This window comes from Teleopsis dalmanni, chromosome 1, assembly GCF_002237135.1.
Source record: "Teleopsis dalmanni isolate 2A chromosome 1, ASM223713v2, whole genome shotgun sequence".
NCBI lineage: Eukaryota > Metazoa > Arthropoda > Insecta > Diptera > Diopsidae > Teleopsis > Teleopsis dalmanni.
This window is the reverse complement of record NC_051846.1, coordinates 37,529,553-37,546,954: the sequence shown is the minus strand read 5'-3', so window position 1 is coordinate 37,546,954 and position 17,402 is coordinate 37,529,553. Positions and strand designations below refer to the sequence as shown.

At 27.5% G+C, this 17,402-nt stretch overlaps 1 protein-coding gene and 1 long non-coding RNA gene across 2 annotated transcripts in view; one reads left to right on the top strand and one right to left on the bottom strand.

The window, feature by feature from the left end:
• Positions 1–17,402, top strand: part of LOC119668140 — a 59,392-nt gene that overhangs the window by 20,924 nt on the left and 21,066 nt on the right. The window lies entirely within an intron of this gene.
• LOC119668139 (putative cyclin-dependent serine/threonine-protein kinase DDB_G0272797/DDB_G0274007) overlaps positions 1–17,402 on the bottom strand; it is a 43,612-nt gene that overhangs the window by 15,410 nt on the left and 10,800 nt on the right. The window contains exon 2 of the mRNA XM_038077545.1: positions 14,600–14,772. Coding sequence (XP_037933473.1) covers positions 14,600–14,772 — 173 coding nt within the window. The remainder of the gene's footprint in view (positions 1–14,599; positions 14,773–17,402) is intronic.

Below are 17,402 nucleotides of genomic sequence, written 5' to 3'. Positions count from 1 at the left end.
CAATTGTTTTGTAACACCTTTCTCGAAGTTAAAATTTTAGCTTCCAAAGCAGAATACTGAATATATCCTAATGTGTGACGAGATTATATATATCCATGATATATAAAAGCTGTCTTAGGACTTACGCCAGTTTCTTCAACAAATGTGCTGAATTTACAAAACTTAAGATTAACTTTGATAGAATCAGCGAATTCAGTTTAATAACTTTAGAGTATCTTAATAAGGGAATATAATACTAGGTTATTTAACAAGCGCCATCTATTTGTCAATGATAATAATACAGAATATAGTTCTGGAAAATTAATAGGTGACCGAAAAACATTTGGTAGAAGCTGTAGACCAGTATTTTTCAATATAAGGCGTACAGGGGAGTAATCGATTGCTAAGGGGGGAGGTAATTTAAAATTATACGTAAATTGACAATCTTAACTTTGAACGAACGGGAACCAGGAAGTCTCCTTGTTTACAATCTTTATAAACTAATACAGCACTTCATGAGTAAATTGATAATATTGTTAATAGGATATGTAAAGAATACAGTTTGTCTGTCGTCGTACGAAAAGGGATAAGTATTGGACTAATCTGCTAATCTTTTCGAATAATGTTTCCGTATGTAAAGGGAAGAATGGAAGTTTTTTAAGATTTAAGTGGGGCATACTACAAATAGGTTTGAGATATACTGCTTGAAAGTTTTTAAGGCCTTATATGGAGCGCACTATAAAAAAGGTTATACTACATAAAAATGTGCATATGTAACTTAGAGGAAGGAATGCAAGTTTTTTAAGATTTAAGTGGGACATACTACAAATAGGTACGCTTTATATGGAGCGTACTATAAAAAAGGTTGAGAAAAATTGCTCTAGACTATTCAATAGGACAAAATTTTATAAATGTTTTTAAAGCATTAAGTGGGACTTATTCAAAAGAAGGTTGTGATACACTTCATTAGGCATATTTAAAAACTTTTTTGATCACTATTGGCCTTAAAAAGCTGTGTGCGTAATGAGTATTGCATGTGCTAACAATGTAATAAGAACATATTATTTTGTCAGTAAAAGAAAGAGTTTTAAAAATGATAAAATGACAAAATTATTTGTGAAAAATGATTTTTCTTAAACGAAGATAAGAAGATAATAGGAGATAATAGTTTGGCAAGTTGGAACATTTTGCATACATTTTGTAATACTAAACAGAGGTGAAGTTTATAAATTTAAAGTTAATTGAAAAAGTGTGTTGTGAAATTGTGAGATATAGTATTGAAAAAAGTTATTTTTGAAACAAAAATGTGTTACGTATTTCCGTTTTGTGTATTCATTGAACAAACTACACATATTGCATATTAAAACTAATCAGTTTACGTTTGGGTGCAAAGTAGGTCATCACTTAAATTATAGTCACACCTTTTTGTCTGCGTTTCTCTGGTGACTAGTCTTCATCGTGTTAGGGTATTGTCATTAGGCTATATATCGAGGCCTGGGTCTATAACCATGAAAATGGATATGGAGCCATGACAATGATGAAGTTTCAGTTAGTAGATACTCGGAGGTTTGAACACATGAATAATGTAATATAATGATACTGTGTTTTTATGGAGATTTTTGTGCAACTCCACATAAAAAAATGTTGTAGTAAACATTGTGAAATATTAATATAACTTTTTAAATATAACATATCGTTATATCAACTTTTATAATATATATACAATGCACGCAGAAATATTTAAAACTGTTTTAATTTGGTATAAATTTTATATATAATTTTATTTAAAAAAATAAAATAAAATAAAATATAAAATGAATTGCAATATAATGCATAAATCATTTATATGTCTATAAACATTATTTATGTAAGGAATTTCAGTGGTTTTCAATGCAGATCAAAAATTTTATAGACCTTCATATGCCTACATAAATTACAATAGTCACATCCGACAACAATTTTAATAACTCTATAAAAATATGAAATTGTGAAATAATTTAAATTCTTATATCGTCATTCTGTGCGTAATTGCTAACTTAAGTGCAAATTGTTCGCATATAAAATGAATAGCAGAACGAATTTCATTTGCCGTTTTGTAATAAAATTGCAATTTTTCATGCATAAATCCGGTGTTGTTGCTTATGTTTTTTTTGCTCGTATCGGATTTTTTCCTGCCTGTGGCAAATGACAGGATACCCATGCACCCATGCACCCAATGCGAGTATAGTTACACATAATATATATTCACTTCATCAACAGCATAAATATATTATGTAAATTGCATATGAATTACGAAAATCCTTGTCATTTCTGCTGCAATACTCGCACAAAAACAAATACGGGCGACAATTTAAGGCATTTCGCTGCTTGGTGGTTATGAGAGGGTTTTAACTTTAATAATTCATGTTACGCATACGCAGTGTAGTACAAACTGTCATGATGGATTAAAGTACCAAACCGTACGATCATTTGCATGTACGTCTGTTTTGTGTCTGCCTTTGTGGATTAAATTGCTTATTTTAATTTTCACCTTTTTTTACTTTGTTTTTTTATGATTTTGCCAACACTTTTTAAATATATGTGTGACATAATTGCTGATGGTCCGTGATGGCTTTGATGTGTGGTTCAATTTTTGTTTTATTTTTCATTTTGTATTGTTAAGGCTTTTGTACTAATTAAAACGGAAATTGAGTTAACCAAAAGCTACATGTTTTTTTTTAATCTTTTATTTATTTATTTATTTTTCGAAAGTAGTTTTTTTAAGTCTGGCCGTTATTGCAATTGCAGAGTTGTAGTAGTTAGAGGGTAAGAGTATTGAACGATACTTTCAGTTCTATTATTATTTTTTTTCAAAATAAAATATAGTAATTTGTATATTTCATGAGAATTTATTTTAACATAGTAAATAATCTCAAATAAAACAAATATTGGTTTTTTCATATAAGTTTTAACATACAATGATAATTAAAAGTGGGTATATAAACACACTATCGTATGGTCAAACTGTCATTCAAACACTAAGTTTGTACAGCGTTGACTCCAAGTCAGTATAAGATAAACAGTTTTTAAAATTTATGTCACGATGTTAGCGACACAAGTCGGTACTCAATGAAGTACTCGGACATGTTGGGATCCTGGAAAATAATCAAGTAAATAAATTCGCCAGAAAAGTAACCTTTACAGCAATGTTAGTTCTTCAACCTTATTTCCGTATAGATAGTGGAATATAAGAGAAAGTATTAAGAAATCAAGTAAGATAGAAAGAGATAGAAGTATTTGCAAGTTAATAATAGTAAATGACGTAAGTTTTGTACTGATGTATTCCAAAACAAATTAAGAATATTAACTGAGTTATTAGCCGGCCATAATAGTCTTAAAAGACACTTTGTCAGCATCTAAACCCATATGCAAATTTTGTAAGAATTTTGTAACCTAAGTCACCCAACACATATTAAGAAAATTCGATTCAGTTATGAAAAAAAAAGAATTCTAGGTACACAATACCAGTCAAAAAACTATTGATGTCAAATCTAGCCGACATTCTTGAGTTTGTGAGGGCAACTAGTTAAGATTTTATTAATCTACCATATACTTGTAGACGGCAGTATAATATATCGTATTATTTTATACAGCACAACATATATGTGGATTCCGTGACAAAGAACCTGACTCAAAGTAAAAGTATCAAAGAACTCATTCTATACTATGAAAAAAGTTTACTATGCTAAGTCTAGGTGAGTTTCTTGATTTCTTGAGGCTTAACCTCAAGATTTTGAAAGAGAAACATAATAGATGACAATATTTTATATACCTTATAGACACAATACAATAAATATGGATATTTGACGAAGAACGAAAGTGACCAAAATATAGATCAGGAAAGTGCGAGAAATATATATTAATATATTTATATTATATATAATATAATATATTTATATTATACTATAAATAATACATATATCATGCAAAAAGAGAAAAAAAAAGGAACACACTTTATGCCTATATAGCGAGCATAGAATAAGCTATGTCAAATCTAGCCGACATTTTTGTGCTCTAGAGGCTGTATGAAATTATGTGAATCTAACCTATGCTTGTCGAGGGCAGTGCAATAGATCTTTTCGTCGTATTTCTCTGCAACAAATAATGCAATACAATATAATGGTAATCGCTTTAGCATTGCATAATATAATTGCAATTTTTTTATAATTACACATATTTTGTCAATATGTACACATGCAGCCATATACAGATATAAATTGACCTAAGAAGTGGGGTGCTCATATGAAATTTCATATATATGTATTCATTTTAAAATGTTGTGGTTTAAAAATTAACTTTTTAATTTTTGAAGGCTATGGTTAACCTTTCTGTGCGCAATAATAAGCGTCCTGGATTTTAAATAATTCACTTAACGTTATTGTAATTAAGAGAAAGTGTGCTGTGCAGCAATGCTCGGTTCAGTTTCACGTTGTTGACAAAGTTTTAACTGCTATTAAATTTAAACCTGTGTAAGGCATATAATAAGCACGTAACTTACTACATCTCAGATTAAATGGTAAATGTTAAAATTAATAAGAGCAACCATTTTCATTTTTGCAGGTGTAATTAATACTTATTTACTACATATTTTCTCGACTCTTGCTAGCTTTGTTTGGGTCAATTTTTATTAAAACAGTGCGGATATTTTTGTGGTCTGATATGAAATTTTACACTTTTTTGTTGGAAATTAAAATGAAAATAAGTCTGCATATTTCTTAATTGAATTTATATATTTTTTGTAATATTAATTATGTGCGAATATTTTAACAAAAATGTGTACACAGTTAGCATTGCTATTATGGAGCTGTCAATGAAAATTCTTATATTCGAGAGTATTTTATTAAAACAACTTTATTAATTTATAAAAATTGAATAAAATCATTTTTTGGTAAATCGAAAAAAAAAGGGCACGCAAATTCTATCAATTAGTTCCTTCTTACCTTGAGTATATATATGGAAGAATAGCGTTCGATGAAATTAGACTTTATCATGTATATGTTTGCCGAAGTGCTCATCAAGTTTACCGAACCAATATTTATGCGGGTAGCAGTAGAATTTTTTTTTAAAAATATAAGTTATATAATAATGGGTATTTTAAATATAAAACCTTGAAGTCTTTCATAGATTGTTTAAAATTAGTATTATCTATGATATGACTGTCATGTTAGTTATAATAGAACTATTTGAACATGTCATAGGTACATGGGTCTATGAGATAACTGCTGTGTTAGTTATAATAGAACTGTTTGAACATGCTATAGGTATACTTAAATAATTATATCAGCAAAATCAAAAAAAATGGTTAAAGGTGTAGAATTTGTAAATCTCATATCCATAATCTCAGAGTAACATAATATACGAAAAGAATATAAAATATTAGAACAGTTTTTTATCTAGGAAAATGAGCCAATGAGCAGTCAACTGTCACTATATACATAGTAGGGCTCTTGAGCTACAACTTACTGATCGGGCTGAAGGCATGGTCTATTATATGACATTTACTCTTATAGTGAAAACCTTGATATCGGCTTTTTCCTGGTCTTCATTTTTCTTCATCTCTGCTTTTTTTCCCCAATCAATGTGAACTATATTTCAAATAAAAGGTAGGATGCCTTTAATTAAGAAGTTTCTAACAACGGACAAGACCTTATGTCTCTGTTCTGAGTTAGAACAACTAATGATAACCATGGTGCTAATAAGTTTCATGCATTTCCAATTAGAGACGACATTCTTTCACCTTAAACAGACCATTTTGTTGAAATTGTAGTGTTCAAATGGTAGATGTTCTGATTGTAACAAACGACAGTTTATTACTTTGTAGTCAAAAGAAACATTAAATAAATTTTAGTAATAGTAATATAAATTTATATTGAAAATAATGGCAGAGTTTTACTTTTCCCTACACTTAATTGTATTAATTAAGGCAGTTGTTGATGCTTTATGTTTCCAGTCCTCTAAATTGCTCTGGATAAAATCTCTCAATTTCTACTATTTTCAACTATGTACTTTATAAATTTTGTCATATCTTTCACATTAAATATAATTAAATTTAAAATATCATTTATCAAATTTAAAACAAATTGCATTTATTTCAAAAATATGCCAACGACATACATATCGTCATGTTTTTGTTGTTTAAGCGATTAATTTTTAAAAAAATATCACATTAAAAAAAAAATAAAATTTACATTTATTTCAAGTAAATTAATTGAGAAAAATGTTTAAAGTTCTTTACATTTTGACAAAAAGACAACAAACAAAAATACAAAAAAAAAAAAAAATTAATATATTACAGTCATTAATAAAGATTTAATATAACCAAAAATTGTTCGAGAATAAACAGATTTCGCTTACATATAACTGTGGACCGCATTGGTTGGGAAAGAGAAAAGCAGAGATGAAGAGAAATGAAGAGCATGAATAAGCCAATGCTAAGTTTTTTACTATAAGAGTAAATGCCATATAATAGACCAAATCTTTTTTTTTTGCCTATTTTCTTTTCACTTAATTTCAGTCATATTTTCTATTTAACGTTACCCAGGAGGCCTATTTAAGGGCTCGTTAACTTTCACATGGCCAAGTCATTTATAGCAGATTTCAGCCTCAATGAGTATATACTCCTATATGTATATATATAAATATACGTATATATGAACATATATATAAATACATTAAAATAAATAAAGTGGACATATATATATGTATATAAATGCTGCCGAATTGTACTTTGCCACAAACATGTGTGGTTAACTAAGAGAAAAATAAAAGAACACCATGAAGAAAAAGGACAAAAAGAAAAGCATATGTTTTTTTCTGTTAAAGAAATGGTCAAGGCCTATATTTTATTTGGCACTTCATACGTTTTGTTGTACATCTGACATATATACATCTATATATGTATATATATTTATCATATATATTTTTAGTAAAAGCACATCCTTGTGTATTTAAGCTAAAAGTCTAGACAGTAACTGCGTTGATTCTATTAAAATAATTGGATTACAATAAACTGAGAGTCCTTAGAGTTCATAAACCAGTATGCAACAAAAGAATCTAAATTAAATGCGCCCATAGATTTCATGCTGACAGCCAGTGGTCGAGAGTAAAAATATAATGGGAGCTAATTTAGGGTTAGGGCAGAAAGCATTTTGTTGTTGTTAGTTCTATTCTGACAATTTTATTTAGTTCCGTAAAATATAAACCACATGCAAAGGCTTTTACGAGTATAGTAAATTTATTTGAATTCACTCTTAAAATTAATAAAGTATAAAAAAGTGTTGAACTTCCTGTTACAGCACAAGGCTTTTTTGATAATTCCATGTGGTGCCACCATGCTAGTCGAACCTGCCCAAGACAATTCCGCATATAGTACTATATGTAGTTGTAGTGTCTAATTATTATTAAGTGCCTAACAATTTGTAAAGTAGAAATAATTTATGGCAATTATTTGGTTTCAGGGGCAATTTGTGAGTGCCTCAACATGAGTGCTCTGACATAAAAAATCAAAAAAACAAAAAAGCAACAAACTCAAAAATCATATAGACATACTGCTACTTATTTATCTTTATTTAAGTTTTATTTAGAAATAAAACAAAGTCAGTTAGTGCATTTAAATGCCCCTTCCGTGCCTTGTTTGTGGTGATTGTGGTAAATTCCCTAAATGGGTTTTTTGATGACTTCAATAATGTTTAGCATAGAACCGAAATTTTTCTTTATTTACACATAAAAAGCAAAAGTTTCGTGTAAAATTATGGTCGAAATCTGTTTCTGTTATTATTGTTTTATGATTTTTTAATTATATCTATGTTTATTACTGGGCTTTTATTCAACCAGCATAACTGTTTTGGGTTACGTCCACTTTCACACAAAGTCAGCGGTTAATTATATGGCAAATTTTTTAATTACAATTATGTGGGTTTCTGTTTAATTTTAATTTTAATTTTCTTTTATTTCAATTTTATATTTGTAATTGTGGTGCACAATATTTTTGAACAAAAATATTTCTGCATTATGAATTTGAGCTTATTATTTATTAAAAATAATTCACAATTGACTTACGTTTACGTAAATCGTAGCACAATTTTTGTTATGATGTAGCAATGTTCTGTAGCTTTTAATAAAATATTTTTTAATATAACAATAATTTTTTCAAAAATATTTCTAAAATATACAAAAATTAATTAAAATATTTTTACAATTTAAGTAGGTCTGAGTTTTGAATATTTTTAAAAATTATATTTATAAATTTAATTGGTTGCTCGGTACCAATTGGTACAGACATATTAATAAAATGCAAATCATGTGCAACACTCTTCATAGAGGAATATTGAACTGCACTCAAAAAAATATGCTCTAACCACATACTAGTTAAATTGATCTGATCATTTTCTTAGAAAAATTTTAGCTTATGTGATAAAAAAGATATAAAAACCAACATGTGGTATGATTGAACCAACATGATGCGTCATGAAAAAATATTTTAATCTGAGATTTAGTTAAAATCTGAATAAATCAACCAAATTGTTTTTCTGAGTGTACATAAAAGTATTTAAATACATTCTAAATATGGATAATAATATCACCGAAATAATGTTATATATAATAGCATTGCATGAGCCTTTCGACATATAGATATTTTAATCTATTTAATAAGTTTCGAATATAATTCGATTGAATTTGGTTTTAAAGTCAATAATAACGAAAATAATTATTATATTATTATATTATTATAAACTATTTTTTAATTGAAAAGTTTTCGAACAGTAGTGTATAATAACAACAAAATTTTTTACATTTAATAAATTGTGCTTTTGGTTGCCCATACAGTTGTTCGCAGTGTTGTCGTTTTAAAAATATTTCTTATATTTAATTGTTCGTAAATTTGTTTTTGCTATACTGCTCACAACCATATCGCTTGAATGAAGGAAAAATTTGTCAAAAGTTGGTCGGGAACTTTTGATGCATCTACAGTATAGCTTGGACCTTGCACCACTCTACTACCATTTGTGTCTAATCATTTCTCCATTTTCTGTCTCTGCAAAACGCTCTTAATGGTAAAAAATTTACCGACCGGAATGCCGCCAAAAATCAGTTTTTAGGTATTTGGAAAATGGCAAGTCATAAACAATAATGATCAATATATAATTGATTTTCACAATATAAATACTTTCTATATCACTTATTAGTATTATTATATTGTAGTATGTAACAAATTTAAGAGAATCAATGTTCTCTTCAATAATTACTGTCACATGTGTGAGAATAATAGGTATAGAAATAATAATGGAACATTTTGCATAGATATCATAGATCAAACCCACTAGAAACTTATTTTCTAAAGGATCACCACGACTTACGATATCTTTTGTTATATGGCATTTCAAACATTGAAGATTTATATGCGTATTACAACCTAAGTCATCAAATGTAAATATATCTCTAGAATAACCATAATAATTTCATCTAAACTAGTTGTGTTGGCAGTTATAATTACTGGGATATTATGACTAATAAACTTTCTTATAAACTCATAACAAAAATCTTGATATTTTAACAAGATATAGGCAAATAACATTTCTAATAGCTGAATTAGTTAAACAGCACATAACATACCATCAAAGTAAGAACACATCTAATAGTTTTGTGTACTCTTAAGTGAGTAAGTGATAAAGTTATTTTTTTATATAAAAAGTAATAAATATTGATTAGATAATATGTGCTCAAAATAAAATTCTTAAATAATATATTTTATTTAATAGCTGGTTGGAATTTTATTTTGAATTTGTGCAATTGTAAATATTTCAAGAGACCACTGATGATGGATACTTGGCAATATCTAAAACAGCTGTATGGTCTGCCGAAGAAAGCATATGATTAAAAATTTAATGTTTCAGTTTATTTATAAAATTTTAAATTACTTATGACAAAAAATTTATTACGTTGCTATTCGTAATATAGGTGGTAAGAGTGAAGAAATTTAAAATTAAAAATTTGCTCACTATTATCCATTTAATGTAACTAAACCTAATTCACAACGATGCTTGCAGGAAATGCAATGAGCCGGATGCAAAGGAAACTTTAGAGCATCTGATGTGTAATTGCCCGGCTCTCTCGAGAACTCGACAAAAATACTTGGGAGCTTTCAGTTTGGCAGGACTGGAGTACATACCTGAGGTTTCTGTTGGAATCTTAATAAATTTTGCTAATGAAACGCGCATCTTAAATGATGCTTACAATCGCTAAAACAAGACTCTGATCTGGTATCGCAATGGACCTTAGTGGTCTACGCGTGGCCTTTATGGCCTGCCAGCATAATCTAATCTAATCTAATACCATTTTTCTATACTAGAATAAATTTTTTATCACAGCACATAAAATTTTAAATTTTATATTAATAATATGTTTTCAATTGGTCAAAATGGACTATGTGATCATGGTATAGCATGTTCAGTGATCCACATATGCCAAACTTCTTAGAACGGTGTTGTTTTTAAAAAGATTACTACAATTTTAAACATCCACAAAATTGGGGCTAATAACTGTGAAAATAATTCCTACTGTGATCATTCGTGCTGGTTTCCGACCAATAGAAGTTGACAGCTACTCACGTATCTATTTACCTACCTATGTGTACTTATAAGTTGTTTATACATGTATATAATCAGGTAAAGGGTAATCTTGATATAAGATCCTATTACAGTTTATGGCTAATTCTTAAACACAACTTTAGTGTAAAAAAAATTGATATTCTGTACACAAACATCCATATCCTTTAAAAAAAAAATAAAACTACCCAGTTAAAATTAAAACATGTTTACATGAATACTTCACATCTTCATTTAATCCAACACCAATTAAATCAATTAATTAAGTATTAAAGAGCAAATAACAAATACAATATAATAAAGATAGAATAAAAAACAATTATTAAATAATTTTTAAATAGTTGTATGTGGGATATGTACGTAATAAATTGACACCGCAACCATGTTAAGTACGCCTCTAAATGCCAATAGATAAATTTGTATCTACACGTACTTATACTACTACTATATGCATTGTAATAAGTGTTTTTCAATATACCAATTTGTTATGCGAATGACTTTAGTATTGTATAGATGTCTATATATATTATATCTATTGTATTTACAAATTTAAACGAGTTGGTTAAATGTTAACAAACTAAAGTAAAGTGAAATGAAATAAAATAAATATTTTTTATATTGAAACAATATTTACACTCTTACATTCGTACACTAAAAATAGTGCTATTAAGGTAAATGATATATGGTAATGGATTATGGCTTGTTTGTTTACTTGTTTTTGTTGTCATTGCTGTCGTTGCTGTTGTTGTATCGTTGTTGTTTATATTGTTGCATTGTTATTCCTTTGTTATTATGTTGCACTTGGTATATATTTGTATTAACAAATAATGCAAAAAAAACAAAAATTCATTTTAATATGTTTTTACTGTCGTTCATTCAATTGCTTGTTTGTATTTTATTACTGGTAAATATCACATTTTTTGTGTATTTTAAATAAATTGTTTATTTAAATATATTCAAATTTTAATATATGAAACGATAAATTCATATTTTGTTAATACTTTACTGTTGCTCTATAATCTATATGTATTATATTTTTGTTGACTTAAGAACTCTTAAATTATTTCTGGTATTTTAGATATTATAAACATTCGATAAATGTATTTTTAATATAATATCTTTAAATATGAGATATTTTCAGAGTTTTCATTTATAAAACAATAAACACAATTTTAATTTTGAAAAAACTAAACATTCATGAAAAGACTTCGTGTTCAATAAAATGTTAAAAATTTTTTAATTACAATCGAAAGTTTGTTTTAGAAACAGATATGCGTAATTGTTTCCTTCGAGTGTTGTATTAATTATTATCATATAATTAATATAAATAAAATATTTTTTGTAAATCAACGCTACATAAGCCATTTTTTTCACAGTTTTCATTTATAACCCGATAAATACATATATAATTTCGGAAAATATTTAGATGAACATAAAAAGAATTTAGAATTCGAATTCGAACAGTAATGAAGATGCAATAACAAAAATTTAATTAATTTTTAATTTTATTTATGATGAATACTGGGCAATATTCAAAACAGCGTTGTATGGTCAACCAAAATCCAATAAATTCAACAAATTTTTGTTGTTGCTTCCTCATTACTATTCGTCATAAGACGCGGTACATTCGAAAAAAAACATTAACGTTAGTTAATTAGTTAAAATTAGTTTTAAAATAAGAACTTCGTAAGTTTTCATTACGAAATTTATATTTATAATTATTTTATAATCAATGTCAAATATTACAAAATTTACTTTTCAATTTATTCTGTACGTATTTATCGAATTAAAAACGAAAAAGTTAACTTTAAATAACTTTCACTTCAATATATTATTTTGTGTTGAAGAATGTTACCATATATGCACTCAGACTTATCACTTAAAAGAGTTCGAAGGAATAATATTAGAATCACTCAACGAGCACATAGTCATATTGACATCCTATCCATCACATTTGATAAGAGATATAAAAATCTTATCCATGTTCGGCAGGATTAAAAATCTATGCTATTATTTAAAGGTGAATGGGTGGGTCCATATTTATGGAGACGACTTAAAATTAGCATATAAATGTGAAATCCGTATATTTTCAATAAGAACCTCGAAACTTTAACTTCTAAGATAAATCTCAAAGATTAGTATTTAGTGCTGTTGAAAAGCAGCGAGATTGCATAATTAATATACTACTAAATAATAGGGTAGCAGTTTCCCACCTATATTCTTAGTACGACAGTTTCGTTTATATTATTAGATGGTTATAGTGCTAACATAAAATTGAATTCATCCATGAAGCAGTTTATATGTACATAAAATTAAGGACATTTTATTATAAGTAAATATTTAATATTCTTCTTTCGATACTTAGCACTTCAGCGACTTGATAGCACTGTAATTGTGTACTTTCTGTACCACGATATAGTAAGTTAGGTTATACCGTTGATCGCAAGGGATCCACTTAGGCCTATAAATTTGCTTTTATTAAAAACATTTAAAAAAGTATGTTTGCTAACATAACTAGTTACAACAAAACTAAGGAGTAATTTGCCTTTGATGTCACCATACATTTTTACTAAAAGATTTTTAAAACTTTTATTTGACAACAAATGACAATTCATTCTTGTGGCTGTTTCCTAGGTGTTCGTCAGAGTAGGTCTGTGGTATTGAAAAGCCTGCTAGCTTTCTCGTTTATATTCCAACTGGGACCGCTTAGAATAAGCTTTCGCTTGGTGTTTAATTTTTTTAGCCATTGTTGAAATGTGAAGATCTTCATTAAAATCTAAACGTGCCATACGACCTTAACGATATTTTGGAAAATTTTATTTTGAAGCTGTTAATATTGCTTGCGGTTGGCCGTGCCCCACATTTGTGCATCAATAGGTTCAATAATTAATAAAATATTTTCGCTAAGCGTTTATAAATAAATCTAGTTTCATTGTCCTAAGTTTAATAACGAGTAGTGACAAACTTTCTATATTTTTTATTATAAGACATTATCTGAGCTGTCAGGATGTGGACTCTAAAGTATTATTCGAATATCTTTTGTGTCAGTTTGTAGTTTTTCTACTTAAAGAGTAATTTCTTTGAAAAATTTATATTATTAGTTATTGACAGAGCTTGGTACAATCATTCAATAATATATAAGCTATCATTGTTTTTTTTATAATTTATGTAAATATTAGATAAAAACTTGTTGAAATTAAAATGAATGTTTGAAAAATTTTTATATATCTTTAAAACTATTCACATATTAATAATAATATATTTCTGTCTGTGTAGTTTTCTAAGACACAGACTAGATGGATAAGTGTGTGGTTCAAAATTCAATTTTATATTATTATTATCTTCATGGCTTCTTATTTTCTATGTACTGTATAATAAAATACATACCAACAACTTACAAAGTAAAAAATCAGAAATAACATAAACAACAACAATAAGTAAGCAACATGAAAATGTTGTCGACAACAGTGAAACGTGTATCGCAATAATGAAAAGAAGCTCACTGGGGTAAAGTTAATTTAAAATAGTGAGGAAATAATTTTTTTTCGTTACATATTTACAAAAAATTATCAAAATCGAAATGAAAAACAATAAAAATTATAATGATTTTATTTCAATAACAGTGAAACTATTTACAAATTTATACAAGGATATTGTGCATTGTAAGGAGAACACAGTTAAATCCGGAATAAAGGAGTGAAGGATGTAGGTGCTATGTTGGTTACTGGTTGTTGGTTGAAGCAAGCGTAAATAAAATATTTACACTGCATTTTACTCATTCCATTTACATTTACATTTATATTTTATTTTATTTATATTTGCTTAGAGGTAAATTGAGTTAAAAGTATAACAAAAAAAAAAATAAGTTGGTAGTAAAACTTAAGAAAGGATTTACAAGTTGAAAAGTATTATTCCAAAGAATACTCGTTCAGAAAAAAAACCTTGGATAGAAAATGATTTGAAAAAGTATAAATTACCTGTGCAGGAGCAACAGCTGCGGGTGGTTGCTGTTGTCTTGGTTGCTGTTGAGCTGGTTGCTGAGTTGGCTGACTATAGTATTGACCCTGTGGAGGTTGAGGTTGTGGCTGTGGTGTAAATTCCCTTATGATTCTCTCCTCCGAGACTGGTGGCCAAGCAACACGTTTATAACCTAAATTTTTGTTAAAATAGTGTAAAGAAAGTAGAAAAAAAAATGGTTAATAAATAAGTGTTTTGAGGAAAACAATGCGAAAAAGTACAATTTTTCAAAAAAGTAATAATTACTAAAAAAGTATTCATTCACTCGCTCATAATCCACACAGAAACAATTCATTTTGTTTGTTATTTTACTATTTAAATTTCTGTTTTTTCTATTTACTTTCTGTTTTTATTTTTAATTAACACATAAAAACATTTTATACACTTTTTATGCATTGTTGCTTTGTTTGGTACTGAAAAAGCGGCTAAATTAGTGTGGAAATCCTACAACTTTATTAGTTATTTTAGATGGTTAAAATTTATGGCAAATAAGCCGAATTAGTTTTATATAACTTTTGTTTTTTTTTTTTTTAAATTTACATAATGGCATTGATGAATTGGTTTTTATGAAGGATTTTAGTTTTTAATGTAAATGTAGAGGTAGTGTAATATTTTCTATTTGAAAAAAGGAAAATGTTATTAAAATTTTAATAAAATGCATTTTTTATATTAAAAAATGGAGGTAATCAAAATTCGCGGTTATTTATAAAAAATGTTGGAGAATAAATAAAACAATAGACTAGTACAAAACTAATGTTCTATAGAAAATATATTTAAATTTTATATGTTGTTTTTGTAAGGAAAATATACGAGAAAACGTTGAAATGAGGTATAACAATGAGTTATATCAGTCAATGAGATGCCTTAATTGAGTACATAGAAAAGCATAGACTAAAATACACTAGTCATAGTATATAGATACCACAAAGTCAGTGGTGTATTCAATGGGGGATATCGCGTGCATACACTTAAAAAAATTTTTTTGGTTGATTTAACCAAATTTTAACTAAATCTCAGGTCAAAATATCACTCATCAGGTTGGTTCAACCATATATGTTAATTTTCATATCTTCTTTACCATATGAGCTAAAATTTTTTTAACAAAATGATCAGGTCAAATTAACCTGTATCTAGTAAGACCATATTTTTCTGACTGTAGAAAAAATATAATTCAAATATAAAAAAAGAATTCCTTTTATAAAAAAAAGGAAAATCCTATGTGTTACAATGATTTTAGAGGAAATGGTTTTTTACACAATCGAAAAATCATAGATATAACTTGTTTTTTTTTTTCGATTGTACTACGATATACTTTACTGAATATACGTCTGTTAAAATTTTATTTATACTGTACTTTGCACATATAATCTCGACACCGTAGCTGTGGTGGAATCGATATTACTCTCTTTCTCTTAATCTTAATTTTATAATTTGCCATAATTCTCTATATAATATGCTCTTGAAGGAAATAGCTTCTTTCATCATATATAACCTTAAAAATTAACTTTAATATGTAATTATTATAGAAATATTAATAAATACAAAGCGTTGCACGATGATTGTAAATGGACAGTTGTAATCCGTCTCAGACAGATATAGTCTGAAAAATAGAATTAAAAATAAAAATATAATTTCTCCAATATATTTAACACTACACCCTTTTAAACTATTGTAAAAACTGTTTTATTTCAGTGTAATATTGTAATATTACCTAAACAATAATCATTAGAATATACTTTTTTTTGGAAAAAAAAAGATTAAAAAAAATCTTTTGGTATTTAATATCAAAAGTAATTAAACTGCAATAATAAATATCAGACGTACATAAATGAGCAATTAGCAACGAATTATTACCTGAATGTGCAATTATTGAAGCAATCATTATTAATTAAAACATAACTTAAAAATGCCATAAATAGTGAATAGTTTCATGAATATTACAACACCTTCGAATTTTGTAATAAATCTGTAGTTATTGTAATTTATGTACTTTTAGTCTAATTTCCAGCTTAATTATACACCCGCACTAACGTATTGGGGCTGGAGTTAGTTGCGTTGTGTGCATTCCTCTATAAACCAAACTATTAAATAACATTTTTGTGTAATTTACGATTTAACTGTTTTTTCAATACACAACATAGGCTGCCGCAGTAAACGATAATTTATTATTAGACTTGCAAAAACTTAGAGAAAAAGGACGTATGCTTAGGAAAAAAATCCTAACTTGTCCGAAACATTAAGGCCAACTGCTTAAAACCATAACAATAAATTTCACAAAACAAATACGCATCATAAAAACGCAAATATACGCAAAGGTCCTAGGTGCACATATGTATGTATGTGTCAGGCTATCCAAATACTCGTGCATAAAAATGGCCTCAGGATATGCCAGCACATGTCTTTGTGTTTATGTGATTATGGGTAATCAAATGCGTGAAATATTTCAGAAGTGTAATTTTTAAGTATTAAATTATGATTAATATAGAACGAACGTGATTAGAAATCAAAATATTTTATGTACGAAATAATATTTACAGGGTTATGCTAGTTTTCTTACCTTGATTCATTTAATTTTTTTTAATTCATATATTAAAAATTAATTTAATTTTAAATATTGGGATATGTTCAGCAATGTTATACTTATATAGTATGCGCTGACATTCTACCTTGTGAATTCATGGTAATTCGTTATATAACAATATTGACATAAATTACAAAAAAATCAAGCTCCATACGTATTTTATTATGCTCGTATTGCTCTAT